Raw genomic sequence first — 14,349 nt, forward strand, 5'->3', positions numbered from 1 at the left:
AGCGGCCCTGTTCAACAAAGACTGCAACTTTGTTTCCAGAGGAGCAGATTTAAAGACCCCTCCAATCCCCGCAAGAAGCGTGAGACTTGCAACACTGCACCCGGCGACCCCGACTCGACTGGTGAAGAAACAACGCTACAGGGAGGACCCCCAGGCGACTTCAAGACTGTGAGTAATCAAAGTTGTCCCCCCTGAGCCCGCACAGCGACGTCTGCAGAGGGAATCCCGAGGCTCCCCCTGACCGCGACTGCCTGACTCTAAAATCCTGACGGCTGGAAAAGACCCTGCACCCGCAGCCCCCAGCACCTGAAGGATCGGAACTCCAGTGCAGGAGTGACCCGCAGGAGGCCCTCTCCCTCGCCCAGGTGGTGGCTACCCCGAGGAGCCCCCCCCTTGCCTGCATCGCTGAAGAGACCCCTTGGTCTCTCATTGAAACCTATTGGAAACCCGACGCATGTTTGCACACTGCTCCCGGCCGCCCCCGTGCTGCTGAGGGTGTACTTTTTGTGTGGACTTGTGTCCCCCCCGGTGCCCTACAAAACCCCCCTGGTCTGCCCTCCGAAGACGCGGGTACTTACCTGCTGGCAGACTGGAACCGGGGCACCCCCTTCTCTCCATTGAAGCCTATGCGTTTTGGGCACCACTTTGAACTCTGCACCTGACTGGCCCTGAGCTGCTGGTGTGGTGACTTTGGGGTTGCTCTGAACCCCCAACGGTGGGCTACCTTGGACCCCAATTTGAACCCCGTAGGTGTTTACTTACCTGCAAGAACTAACATTACTTTACCTCCCCCAGGAACTGTGAAAATTGCACTGTGTCCACTTTTAAAACAGCTTATTGTGTTTTATGTAAAAAGTATATATGCTATTGTGATTATTCAAAGTTCCTAGAGTACTTACCTGCAATACCTTTCAAATGAGATATTACATGTAGAATTTGAACCTGTGGTTCTTAAAATAAACTAAGAAAATATATTTTTCTATAACAAAACCTATTGGCCTGGATTTGTCTCTGAGTGTGTGTTCCTCATTTATTGCCTGTGTGTATGTACAACAAATGCTTAACACTACTCCTTTGATAAGCCTACTGCTCGACCACACTACCACAAAATAGAGCATTAGTATTATCTCTTTTTGCCACTATCTTACCTCTAAGGGGAACCCTTGGACTCTGTGCATACTATTCCTTACTTTGAAATAGTGCATACAGAGCCAACTTCCTACAGTTGAGAAGTTCTGGATTCAAGCCAGAGATTCAACAAGTGGTGTTGAACATGCCATTTAATCAAGAACAATCGTTTGGGCCGGAAGTTGACACAGCCATTGAGAAATTGAAAAAAGCCACAGCCAAAGCCATGGGCACTCTCTATTCCCCACAAATCAGAGGCACCTTTAGAAAACCACAATTCAGGGGAGGTTTTCAGCAAAAAACATCTGAGCCTTCCACCTCTCAAACCAGACCCACCTACCAGGCACAATACCAAAGGGGAGGGTTTTGTGGTTCCTATAGAGGACAATTCCCAAGAGGAAGGGGAAAGTTCCAAGCAACCAAACCAAGCCAGACCAAACAGTGACTTCAATGTCACAACACCCCAACACTTGTCACCAGTGGGGGGGAGGTTAACCACATATTACCAAAACTGGACACATATTACCACAGACGCATGGGTCCGATCAATTATCCAACATGGTTATTGCATAGAATTCACAAATTTCCCACCTGATGTGCCACCCAAAACGCACAATCTGTCCCAACAACACTTAGACCTATTACAAATAGAGGTCCAAGCACTACTACAAAAACAAGCAATAGAGCTCGTACCCAATTGTCAGAAAGGAACAGGCGTCTACTCACTATATTTCCTGATTTAAAAAAAGGACAAAAACGTTAAGAACTATTTTAGATCTCAGAACACTGAATCTCTTCATCAAATCAGATCACTTCCACATGGTAACACTTCAAGACATAGTTCCCTTGTTAAAAAAAGAGGAATACATGACAACATTGGATCTCAAGGATGCGTATTTCCACATACCCATCCATCCTTCCCACAGAAAATACTTAAGGTTTGTAATGCACGGCATAAACTATCAATTCAAAGTGCTACCGGTCAGAATAACAACAGCCCCAAGGGTATTCACAAAATGCCTAGCAGTAGTAGCCGCTCACATAAGGAGACAGCACATGCACGTATTCCCATATTTAGATGAGTGGATAATAAAATCCAACATTCAACAACAGTGTCTTCTTCACACGCAATACGTCATACAGACCCTACACAAACTGGAGTTCTCTATAAATTACCAGAAATCACATCTGCAACCATCCCAAATACAACAATACTTGGGAGCAACACTCAACACACAAAGGGCAATTGCCACTCCAAGTCCACAAATATTTCCAAAATGTAAGATCAATCATACAATCAAAGCAACACTACACAGTAAGGTTTGTAATGAAACTTCTAGGCATGATGTCATCATGCATAGCCATTGTCCCAAATGCAAGATTACACATGCGGCCCGGCCCTTACAACAGTGCCTAGCAAATCAATGGACACAAGCACAGGGTCAACTTCAAGATCTAGTGTTGATAGACCGACAAACACACTCCTCGCTTCAATGGTGGAACCCTATAAATTTAAACAAGGGGCGGCCATTCCAAGACCCAGTGCCTCAAGCTGTTATCACAACAGATGCTTCCATGATGGGGTGGGGAGCACACCTCAACAAGCACAGCATACAGGGTCAATGGGACAATCAACAAAAACAACTTCACATAAATCATTTGGAACTGCTAGTGGTTTTTCTAGCATTAAAAGCATTTCAACCACTGGTAGCCCACAAACACATCCTTGTCAAAACGGACAACATGACAACAATGTATTATCTCAACAAACAAGGGGGGGGACACACTCGTCACAACTGTGTCTCTTAGCACAAAAGATTTGGCATTGGGCAATTCAAAACCACATTTGCCTAATAGCACAATACATACCTGGTATTCAGAATCAGTTAGCCGACAATCTCAGTCGGGATCAACAGCAAACTCACGAATGGGAAATACATCCCCAGATCCTACACGATCACTTCCAATGCTGGGGAACACCAAACATAGACCTATTCGCAAAAAAAGAAAATGCAAAATGCCAAAACCTCGCGTCCAGGTACCCACACCCTCAGTCCAAGGGCAATGCACTATGTGATCAGTTGGTCAGGGATATTTGCTTACGATTTTCCCCATCTCCCACTCATTACTTATCTAGTCAACAAACTAAGTCAAAACAAACTCAAACTAATACTCATAGCACCAATCTGGGCTCGCCAACTGTGGTACACAACACTGTTGGACTTATTGGTAGTACCCCACATCAAACTACCAAACAGACTAGATCTGTTAACACAACAGAAACAACAGATTAGACGCCCGAATCCAGCATCGCTCAATCTAGCAATCTGGCTCCTGAAGTCTTAAAATTCGGACATTTAAATCTTACACCTGAGTGTATGGAGGTCATTAAACAAGCGCGAAAACCTACAACAAGACATTGTTACGCAAACAAATGGAAAAGATTTGTTTGCAACTGCCACACTAATCAAATTCAACCACTACATGCCTCCACAAAGGACATTGTAAGCTATTTATTACATATACAAAGGTCAAATCTAGCATGCTCTTCCATTAAAATCCATCTCACCGCAATATCTGCCTATCTGCAGATTACACATACAACATCACTTTTTAGAATCCCAGTCATAAAAGCATTTATGGAGGGACTAAAAAGAATCATACCCACAAGGACACCACCAGTACGTTCGTGGAACCTTAATATTGTATTAACACGACTCATGGGCCCACCATTCGAACCCAGGCATTCTTGTCAAATGCAATATCTGACTTGGAAAGTAGCCTTTCTAATAGCTATCACATCACTTAGAAGAGTAAGTGAAATACTAGCATTTACTATTCAAGAACCCTTTATACAAATACATAAACATAAAGTGGTTCTCCATACCAATCCAAAATTCCTACCAAAGGTTATATCACCATTCCACCTAAACCAAACTGTGGAACTCCCAGTCTTCTTTCCGCAACCAGACTCAGTAGCCGAAAGAGCCTTGCATACATTAGACATAAAAAGAGCACTAATGTATTACATTGACAGAACGCAACAATTTCATAAAACAAAACAATTGTTTGTAGCTTTCCAAAAACCTCATGCAGGTAATCCTATATCCAAACAAGGCATTGCCAGATGGATAGTTAAATGTATTCAAACTTGCTATATTAAAGCAAAAAGAGAATTACCTATTACACCAAGAGCTCATTCCACTAGAAAGAAAGGTGCCACAGTGGCTTTTCTTGGGAATATACCTATGACAGAAATATGTAAGGCAGCCACCTGGTCTACGCCTCATACATTTACTAAGCATTACTGTGTAGATGTGTTAGCAACGCAACAAGCCACAGTAGGACAGGCTGTACGAAGAACATTATTTCAGACAACTTCAACTCCTACAGGCTAAACCACCGCTTTTTGGGGAGATTAATGCTTGGTAGTCTATGCACAGCATGTGTATCTGCAGCTACGCATACCACCGAACGGAAAATGTCACTTACCCAGTGTACATCTGTTTGTGGCATGAGACGCTGCAGATTCACATGCGCGCTCCCACCTCCCCGGTAGCCTGTACCCGTTTTTAGTTGAATGAAAATTGTAAATATATAAATAAATATTATTTTAATAGACATTAAGTACATACATAACTACTCCATTGCATGGGCACCTCTAGTATACTCACAACTCCTACCTCACCCTCTGCGGGGAAAACAATCTAAGATGGAGTCGACGCCCATGCGCAATGGAGCCGAAAGGGAGGAGTCACTCGGTCTCGTGACTCGAAAAGACTTCTTCGAAGAAAAACAACTTGTAACACTCCAAGCCCAACACTAGATGGCAGGATTACGCACACCATGTGAATCTGCAGCGTCTCATGCCACGAACAGATGTACACTGGGTAAGTGACATTTTCCATATATATATATATATATAAAAAAAATTCCCACTGAAAAAACCCAAAGATTACAGGGACATTATAGTTAGGTTCTGAATTTATTCGTACAAAACCATAGAAATTCAGCAGTTATAGTTAGAGTTCTTTCAAGTAACTATAACTTTCCCCCAAGGTACTATAACTTGAGCCCTTGTCAACTTTCTAGGCAGGTTGCAGTATTCGTAAAATTCACAAATTTAGCGACAGATTCGTGGCCAGAGATATACAAATGTATTTGCCCTTATATATCTCCTGAACTACTGAACGGATTTACACCAAGTAACAAAAAGCACAATCTGCGTACCGGCAGCTAGCTTTCTGCCACATTTGGTGTAATTCCTTCCAGTGGTTCGGGCTTTAGACACGTTGACAGGTCCTATGGGATTTAACATAGAAAACACACATTTTTTGAGCCCCCTTTTTCTTGGTCCCCGCTTGACGGATCACCCCGAAACTTCCTGTGCGCAACAAGAATCAGCGGGCCACTTTTTGGGAAACTTTTGTGAAGATTCGTCAAACGGTGCCAAAGATATAGGCAAGTCAAAAAACGCTTTTTCTATGGAAACATGGTCCTAACTACAACTACCTAGTGGTGACCGCCAGTAGGTTATACATAGAACACCATCAATGTAAAAAATCAAAATGGTAAAGATTACCGATTACTGTTACTCTTCTCTAGGAGGTAATGCTGCACAATATAATGATGCTGCAGAAGTAATGATGCTGCAAGGTCATGGTCTTGAGGCAACGGTAAGAACAGATGATGTTGGAGAGGTGAGGAGATACCTTCACCGAGATGTTACTGGAGGCTATGGGGCGATGGTGCAGTCATACACAACCCTTCTGCAGATCGTCAATCATTTACAGCCTGGGATCCCTGGGCTGTCAAGTGAATCCAGAAAACCTTCATATGAACCCACTGCAGGTCTGTCTGAAGGCAGAGGCTCAGGGCCAGATAACACAACGCGGAGATTGTGACTGTTAGCACAGTGAAATCACTACAAGGCCTGCATCCGGCCACAACTGAAAAAAGGAGAGAGTCCAGATGTAGTGTGAGGAGATGGAAGAAGAGAGGAAGAGGAATGAGGCTGATGAGAGATGAAGTGTTTTGTTATTGGGCAGACCACATGCGTATGTTATGCACTGGAAACACCATCAACATGCATCACATCACACTAACCCCATTTAGTAAACAATTTTACTTCAGTGGGCAGGAGTTGTCGGCTCACTGGAGTTCTTGAGCAGGAGCTACTGGCACATCACTGGGCAGGAGCTGCCCGCTCATGGGAGTCCGTGGGCAGGAGCTGCTGGCTCATGGGGGATCCTGCACAGGAACTGCAGGGTCATGGGAGTCCCTGGACACAAGCTGCTTGCTCATGGGAGTTCCTGAGGAAGAGCTAAGAGGTCATGGGAGTTCCTGGGCAGGTGCTGCCGGCTCATGGGAGTTCCTAGGTGGGAGCTACCATATCACAGGAGTTACTGGGCACAAGCTCCTGGCTCAGGGGAGTTCCTGGGGAGGAGCTAAGGGGTCATGGGAGTTCATGGGCAGGGGCTGCCAGCTCATGGGAGATCCTGCACAGGAACTGCCGGCTCATGGGAGTTCCTGGGTGGGAGCTACCAGATCACAGGAGTTCCTGTGCACGAGCTGCTGGCTCATGGGAGTTTCTAGGTAGGAGCTGCCAGCTCATGGGAGTTCCAGGGCAGGAGCTGCCCGGCTCATGGGAGTCCCTGGGCAGGAGCAGCTGGCTCATGGGAGTTCGTAGATAGGACCTGCCGGCTCATGGGAGTCCCTGGGCAGGAGCTGCCAGGTCATGGGAGTTCCTAGATAGGACCTGCCGGCTGGGGGGAGTCCCTTGGTAGGAGCTGCTAGCTCATGGGAGTTCCGGGGGAGGAGCTAAGGGGTCATGGGAGTTCCTGGTTGGGATCTAACAGCTCATGGGAGTTCCTGGGCAGGAGCTGCCAGCACATCTCTAAGCAGGAGCTGCCAGTTCATGGGAGTTCCTGGGCAGGGGCTAGCCTGCTCATTGTAGTTCCCGCCTCAACGCTATTGGCTCATCTCTGGGAAGGAGTTGTCAACTCTTTTGGTTTAGATGGGGAAGAAGAATAGGGATTTAGGAAAAACGAGTTACATCTAGCCCACACAAGTTTGGGGATCTTGATTGGGTGAGGAGAGTACAGTGTCAAACACTCACTTTCTGAGCAGGCGGTCTCCGTACACAGGAATGAAGTATGGAAAGAGGTAGGGTGCCACACAGGTGGAGACTACGAGGCACAGCAGGCACATTAGCAAGCTGACAGCCACCTTCCGGAACCAGGAGAAGCTCTGTAGAGAGAAACAGAGTCGTAAGTGCTAAAACCATCTGGAGCTGCAAGGTCACTCATAACAATACAGTCTTTGGGCAGCATTGGACTTAATGTGTTAGTATTACAAATATAGCCAATGAACTCTTCCTGTGCTCGACCACCCACGGGATGCTCTCTGTAAGCAACACATCATATGCACCGGTCAGCATTCTTTGCAACCTGGCTCATTTCTTACAAGTTTCCTTCCAAGGGGAGCCTGCAGTGCAAGGAAAAGAGGATATTATCTTTTAATCCAGGTCAGCATTCAAGCACAGGAAATCCCTCGGTGAATGACACTCATTTGTGAAAACTGCAAAAATACAAACAACCCTACATTGTGGGTCAGCAGGAAGGTCTGGATACATCCTGCCACAAGACTGGGGCTACACCGTAAAGACTTGCATCGCTATCCAGATCACTGGTTAAGGATTTGCACCATCTCAATCACTATCCTGAAGGTTGTATCCCATTGATCCTTCTGGAGCTACGGCCACAGCTGGACACAATACTGCAGGTGAGATCTCACTGTGTCATGGGTGAGAATGCAACATCCTTTCTTCTGCTGGTTAAACCTCATCCCCCCCCCCACCCAAAAATGCCTGGCCATTAGAACTTCCTTGTCACACTTTTAATAACTTTAAGGACACTAGATCATTGAACCCTATAGCTATAACCCCCCCACCTATATCCTTCCATAATTTATTCTGAAGGGCCATCACTAACCCTTGCCCTAAGAAGACATGACTTTGCTCTTTGACTGTATAAATTCCTAACTGTCAATTTTACCACTTTTTAAAGTTTCATGCACCCCTTTTTATTTTTCCCCACCTGTCACCCCTTTTTGTTTTTTCCCACTTGTGAGTTACCAAGACTTGTGGAAAAGGATGTGCTTAAGATTCACATCAGTGACGCCACAAGGATCTCAACAATGCACTTTGGTTTTGTTATTTACATTTGAGTCTCTGGGGTTACCCACAACCGAAAGGGCACAGGTGCCCCAGGAATGCAACCATGCACTGCTTCAAAGAGGGGGAACCTATAAGCCTGCACCTTCTCACTCCGGAGAGTACACTTAGACCTATGGTAGCGGGCACAGACTCGCATTTAACTGCAAATTCCTTCATGGCCTCTTGATTGAATTAGACATCAGCTTAAACCTAGCTCTACCACCATGCTAATCCTGCTACCCTTCTGCCACAGCTGGCTGACTCCTGTATTCTGCTTTACCCAACTAGAAAGCTAAGACATAATGGCTCTCTATGATTCATTAAGTGGGAAGGGTATCGAAAGATTACACTTCAAACCACAAAGCAAACTATACAAATTTAGTGCATGTATGAAGAAAATATTTGATGAAATATTTTGAAAGGATACCTTGTTTGAGGGACTCTGATATTGAGCAGTCAACTTACATTGTATTGATATTGCAAAGTTATTAGATGAAAGTACTGCAGATGCCGCAGTGCTCTACGATACATGAAATATGTATACTTAAAACATGTAGTTCCAAAAAAACACATAATGCACAATGATCTTAATTCTGAAAAAACATTCAGTGTTCTGGTGTTTCAGCAGCACAGTTCTGAGCAGGCCAATGTTGGACTGCTGAAGATTCAACCCTAAGTGCATATGTCAGTGGGTCTCACAGTTAGAGGGTATCTGTCTGAAGACATGTAGTCCCTCTTGCGAGCTCTTTACCTGGAAAGGCAGCCATCTGCAGATGATTAATCACTCATATCATTTAATTGTAAGTCACTAGTCCTCTCATTGTTCATGAGAGGAAGACTAGTGATTGGTAAAACAGTCCATCCCTGTCCACTGCTGTCAACAAAGGGGAACTGGGGCCTACACAGCAATGGCTCGAAAAAGAGTCTTTCAAATCCCTAGGCAGATCACAACAACCATTCTTCCCGAGTAACAAAGTCACTGGAATGAATGAGATTATTGTGAAAGGACGTCCCACTTGTGAAAACACGGTGCTATGGAGTTTGCATTGATGCGTGCTGCTGTAGTGGACCTTCTATGGTGCTTCCTGCTGTGATGGTGTCTGCTGAAATGTATCTTGCTGAGTTACATCCTGCTACAATGGATCCTCCTGCTGCGATGGACCATACTGAGATGCATCCTGCTGTGGTACGCACTGCTGCAATGGATCCTCAAGCAGTGCATCCATGTCGACTCGCCTGATGCATTAGACGCTTCTACAGTGTATCTTGTGTCTTCATGATATTTCACCAATTGTTCTTTCATAGTTTTGTTACATTATTGTCAATGCTGAGGATCCTCCAGGTGCCAGACACCAATTTTCAACATTGTGGTGGGCAACTAGAGTAGCTCCCAGCAGAGAGGTCAGTAATGCTACTAGTGCTCCACACCCTCAGTGCAGTAGCTTGTCTATTTTACAGCTCAATTTAGCTCACCTAGCAGTCGACTTTTTTATTGATATCTACAAAAAACTGCCCCCTCTTAATGCGTACATCAAAAACCTCAATTCAGCGTTAGACCACCTGATTAACCAACAATCCTTCAAGACAATTAAACTTGGTGGTTGATCCATGAGTGTTCAAAAACCTAGACTGCGGAACACCTTCAGCTCAAATGGATGTTATGAACCCAACCACAAGAGTTTCAGGAAACCTCAGACAACCAAACTACTTAGACTGGCTTTCCCATGATCTCTCCATAGACCCATTGTTCTGCTTTAGAAGAACATCAGACACGGTTTTCAACCACTTGATTGTGCTCATTCAGCTGCCCTGAACCTACAGATGTCGGTCAGGAAACATTTGATCCAAGAAGAAGCAACTCCAGCTATGCCCACCCATTGTTCCAACTTTTCCAATAGAATCATGTGACCAATAACATTGTAAACCATTGTAGGAAAGTGGCTCTTTCTGACATGGTTACCCCCCCACCTTTTTGCCTGGTACATGATGTGATGTCAACTGAAAGTGCACTGGGTCCTGCTAACCAGGTTCCCAGTGCCAGATCTCTTTCCCAAAACTGAACAGTAGTTTAATCAATTGGCAAATGCTTTAGTCCCTAGTAAATGGTACCCTGATACATAGAACCTGGGGTACTAAAGAGGGTTCCTAAGGGCTGCAGCATGAATTGTGCCACCCTAAGGGGCCCCTCACTAAGCACATGACAGGCTGCTCTTTCAGGCTGCGTGTTTTGCAGACAAAAGCAAACACACAACATGGCACACAGGCACACAGCCTGTGTGCCATGTCCCTTAACATTGTATGCAACATATGTAAGTCACCCCTACATCAGGCCTGGGAGCCCCAATACAGGGTGCATTATATTACATGTGTGCATATCTGCAAAAGGAGATATGCCCCTGCTATTTCTTATAGGAAGTGTGCAGGGAAGCCATTGTAAATGCATGTGCTGGACACTGGTCCTTACAAGTTCCCTGGCTACACGATGGCTTCACTGAAGATAGGGATGTTTGTTATCAAACATCTCATATTGATAAGCCCCCTCTAATTCCAGTGATGGATTTATCCATACATGCACCCAGAGGGCACCTTAGAGGTGCCCGCTGAAAACCTACCAGCCTCTGGTGTGCTTGCTGACTAGTCTGAGTCAGCCTGCCACCACCAGACACGAGTCAGACCTCCCAGGATGAGAGCCTTTGCTCTCGGGCCGTCGGCTACAAAGCCTTCTCTGGGAGGGGCATTACACCCACCCACCCAACAGGATGACTGCAAATCTACATCCCAAAACAGGAAGCTTGAAAGAAGCTCACCGCCCTTGGTATACAGATCTGGCTTTCCTCGCAAATGAAAGTATTTCAGTATTTAGGGGAGCCACTGTCACCAGAGAAGCAGATCCTGACGTCCTAAAAGGCCCAAAGACACCGAAGAGCTGCAAAAGCAGAAGAAGAGAAAAGAAGCATCTGACCTGGTACCAACCCCGCAGGCCTGGCTGCATCCTTTGTCAAAAGCTGGGACTCCAGAAACTTGTGAGGACTGCCTGCCTTCGAAAAAGTCTCAATACCTCCCGTGAACAGTGGACCTGTTCTCCAGCAAACTCCAAAGGGGCTCTGAAGCCTCTGGGACTGCAAAAACCAGTCACCTGAAGTCACCACTGCACCTGCTGTCTCGGACTCAAGTTGAAGTAGCCCACTGGTGCCAACAAGGTTCCCTAGCTCTCCATAGTCCGAGTCCATTTTGGTATAACCCTTCCTGGACTCTCCGACGACACATGCAGCCTCTGCACGCCGCCACTCTCTACTGCAACCGCTACATTCACCCCTGAGCCGTGGAGAAGAGGACCAAAGGTGCCTACCTGTGCCCGAGCATCGCAAGGCCTGAGCCCCGCTGTTGGTTTAGCCTGACTGGCCTCCTGGCCTGAGCATGCAGTGTCCGATCTCCACTGAAACGCATTGGCCACCAGACACTGTTTTGCACCATGCACCTGGCCACCCTATGCCGCCAGAGGTGCACTGGTTGTGCTGCCTTGGTCCCTGTCCACCACTCACCTTAACTTCTGGAGATTGGTCTTGTAAGTCGCTGTACTCTACCTGTTTGCATAACTTGTTTTTCCTCCTATAGGATAACATTGCAGAACTCAGAATTTAACTGTGTCCACATTTTAAAGTGATAAGAAGTTATAAAACGTACTTACCTGAACGATTTTTCTTTAATGCCTAAACTTATATAAAGATACTTGCTATTTTTATAAATTGGTGTGGATCTCCTTTTTGAGTCGTGTGTCTCATTTATTGACCATTGTGTGGATTCCTGGCACTCCTCTGTGTTAAGCCTAAGGCTGCTCGACCATACTGCCTCGAAATAGAACTTTGAGATTGCATAGCAAGCGCTGTTCACTCAATGGGAAACCCCCGGACTCTTCACATGGTGTATCTAGTGACTTGATATACCACACAAGCCAGCTTCTTACAACTATAGATAGGTAAACACATAAAATATGTAGGTCTTTAAATCATATTGGATAACCTTTCACTTTTACAACGTCTCGTGGATGGTATTCCACGCAATGTTCCCTGTAAGGTGCGCGCGTGCGCACCTTTCCTTCCCCCAGCGCGCAGGCCCCTTTGGCAAGCGCGCACGTTCTTGCAATGTCGCTCCCTGCATCGTGCGCCAGAGAGGACGTCCGCGCTGCGCCTACAAAACAGACACAGCGCGAGGACAGGGTCACTCTTTGCCGCCGACGAGCAGGAAGGACATCTTCACGACGCAGGTAAGGTATTATCACTTTCTCAGCTCAAATAAGCCTTTTAGAGAGATAGTCGTGCTCTCCTATTGCAGAAAATGCTCATATTTGTAGGCAAGTGATATTTATGTAGAAAATTAATGGTTAATGAGCTAGGAAATGCTTCAGAACAGTAGAAAATGTGCTGTTATCAACTTTTCCATCATTGTCATACTTCATAGTTGTTTATATGCATTATCACTTTCTCAGTGCGAATAAGCCTTTTAGAGCGATTGTTGTGCTCTCCTATTGCAGAACATGCTCAGATTTGAATCTGGATTGAAGTCAATGAAAACAGCGGTTAAAGGCCGCGGGGAGTGTTTTAAACATCATTTGGAGTACTTTAGCATACAAGCGAGCAAGTGATATTTATGTTGAAAATGAATGGTTAGTGAGCTAGGAAATGCTTCAGAACAGTAGAAAATGTGCTGTTATCAACTTTTCCATCATTGTCATACTTCATAGTTGTTTATATGCATTATCACTTTCTCAGCGCAAATAAGCCTTTTAGAGCGATAGTCGTGCTCTCCTATTGCAGAAAATGCTCATATTTGAATCTGGATTGAAGTCAATGAAAACAGCGTTTAAAGGCCGCGGGCAATGTTCCCTGTAAGGCGCGCGCGCACCTTTCCTTCCCCCATCGCGCAGGCCCCTTTGGCAAGCGCGCACGTTGCAACGTTCTTGCAACGTCGCTCCCTGCATCATGCACAGCAAATGTGACAAGACAACAAGACGTAAAGGCACCTTCATTGCTCATTCACCGTCTGAATGGACAGAACACTTTTTTTTGTCCGCTTGCCAGAACGAGCCAGTAGGCCTAAAAATGTCTCACCCTTATAAATCCGATTAGTCATAGCGGGTGGCTGAGCAGATAACTTGAGGCCTGTAAAGGCTGCATCATCGAAGGGCTAACGCATGATGTAGGTTTCCAAACAGACGATAATATGGAACCAGAGTTCATCTAAACTGAAAGCCCAGGTAACTACTCAATTGCTCTGGAACTTTCATGCATAATGTTTTTGTAACTCCTATAGCCTAAGCTAAATATCTTCTTTCCAATTACAGCCAGTCAGCATTTGCATTTGAACAGGCAGGTGCGAGTACCAAGGAAGACCAGGTAAATCTGTAGACGTTCCAGGTGGGATTAAGGGTCTCTACATAAATCCCGTTCATGATCCACACCTTTGCTTCTATTACAGGTTTGTCGGACCGAGCAAGTTAAAGATTTGAATGGACCGACATGTGTAGAAGCATAAGGACCAGGTAATTATTTGGTAGGTACCCCATCTGGGTCACCTGGCACATTATAATATGACAACATGATGTAACCAACTGTTAACCATCTTTTCTTTTGCTGCAGGCATCTCAGACAGTACTGGTCATTATTTGGTAGATTTCACTTGTGATGCACCTAGTACATTATAAAATGAAAACATTCTTAAACCCTTTTTTTTTTGTTCTTTTGCAGGCTTCTTAGACAGTTCTAACATTGGTTGGAAAAGGCAGATGTGACTACAAGCAGAAAGACCAGGTAAATATTTAGTAGTTTTCCCTTGCAGTACATCTTGAACACAAGCATGTGCTGTAACCATGTTTTTTCTTCTATTGCAGACATCTTAGACAGTGTTACATCGACAGGCAGGTGTGAGATCAAACAGAAAGGCCCAGGTAATTGCTTGCTACATTTTCCAAGAGATAGCTCAGTCTTGTCTGGTAGATTGCATTCAAT

General features: G+C 45.3%; 1 protein-coding gene across 3 annotated transcripts in view; it reads right to left on the bottom strand.

The window, feature by feature from the left end:
• Positions 1 to 14,349, bottom strand: part of PORCN (porcupine O-acyltransferase) — a 76,150-nt gene that overhangs the window by 43,050 nt on the left and 18,751 nt on the right. For all 3 annotated transcript variants that reach the window (XM_069209543.1, XM_069209540.1, XM_069209542.1), the window contains one exon: positions 7,247 to 7,377. In XM_069209543.1, coding sequence (XP_069065644.1) covers positions 7,247 to 7,377 — 131 coding nt within the window. The remainder of the gene's footprint in view (positions 1 to 7,246; positions 7,378 to 14,349) is intronic.

Source organism: Pleurodeles waltl, chromosome 10 (genome assembly GCF_031143425.1).
Source record: "Pleurodeles waltl isolate 20211129_DDA chromosome 10, aPleWal1.hap1.20221129, whole genome shotgun sequence".
Taxonomy (NCBI): Eukaryota; Metazoa; Chordata; class Amphibia; order Caudata; family Salamandridae; genus Pleurodeles; species Pleurodeles waltl.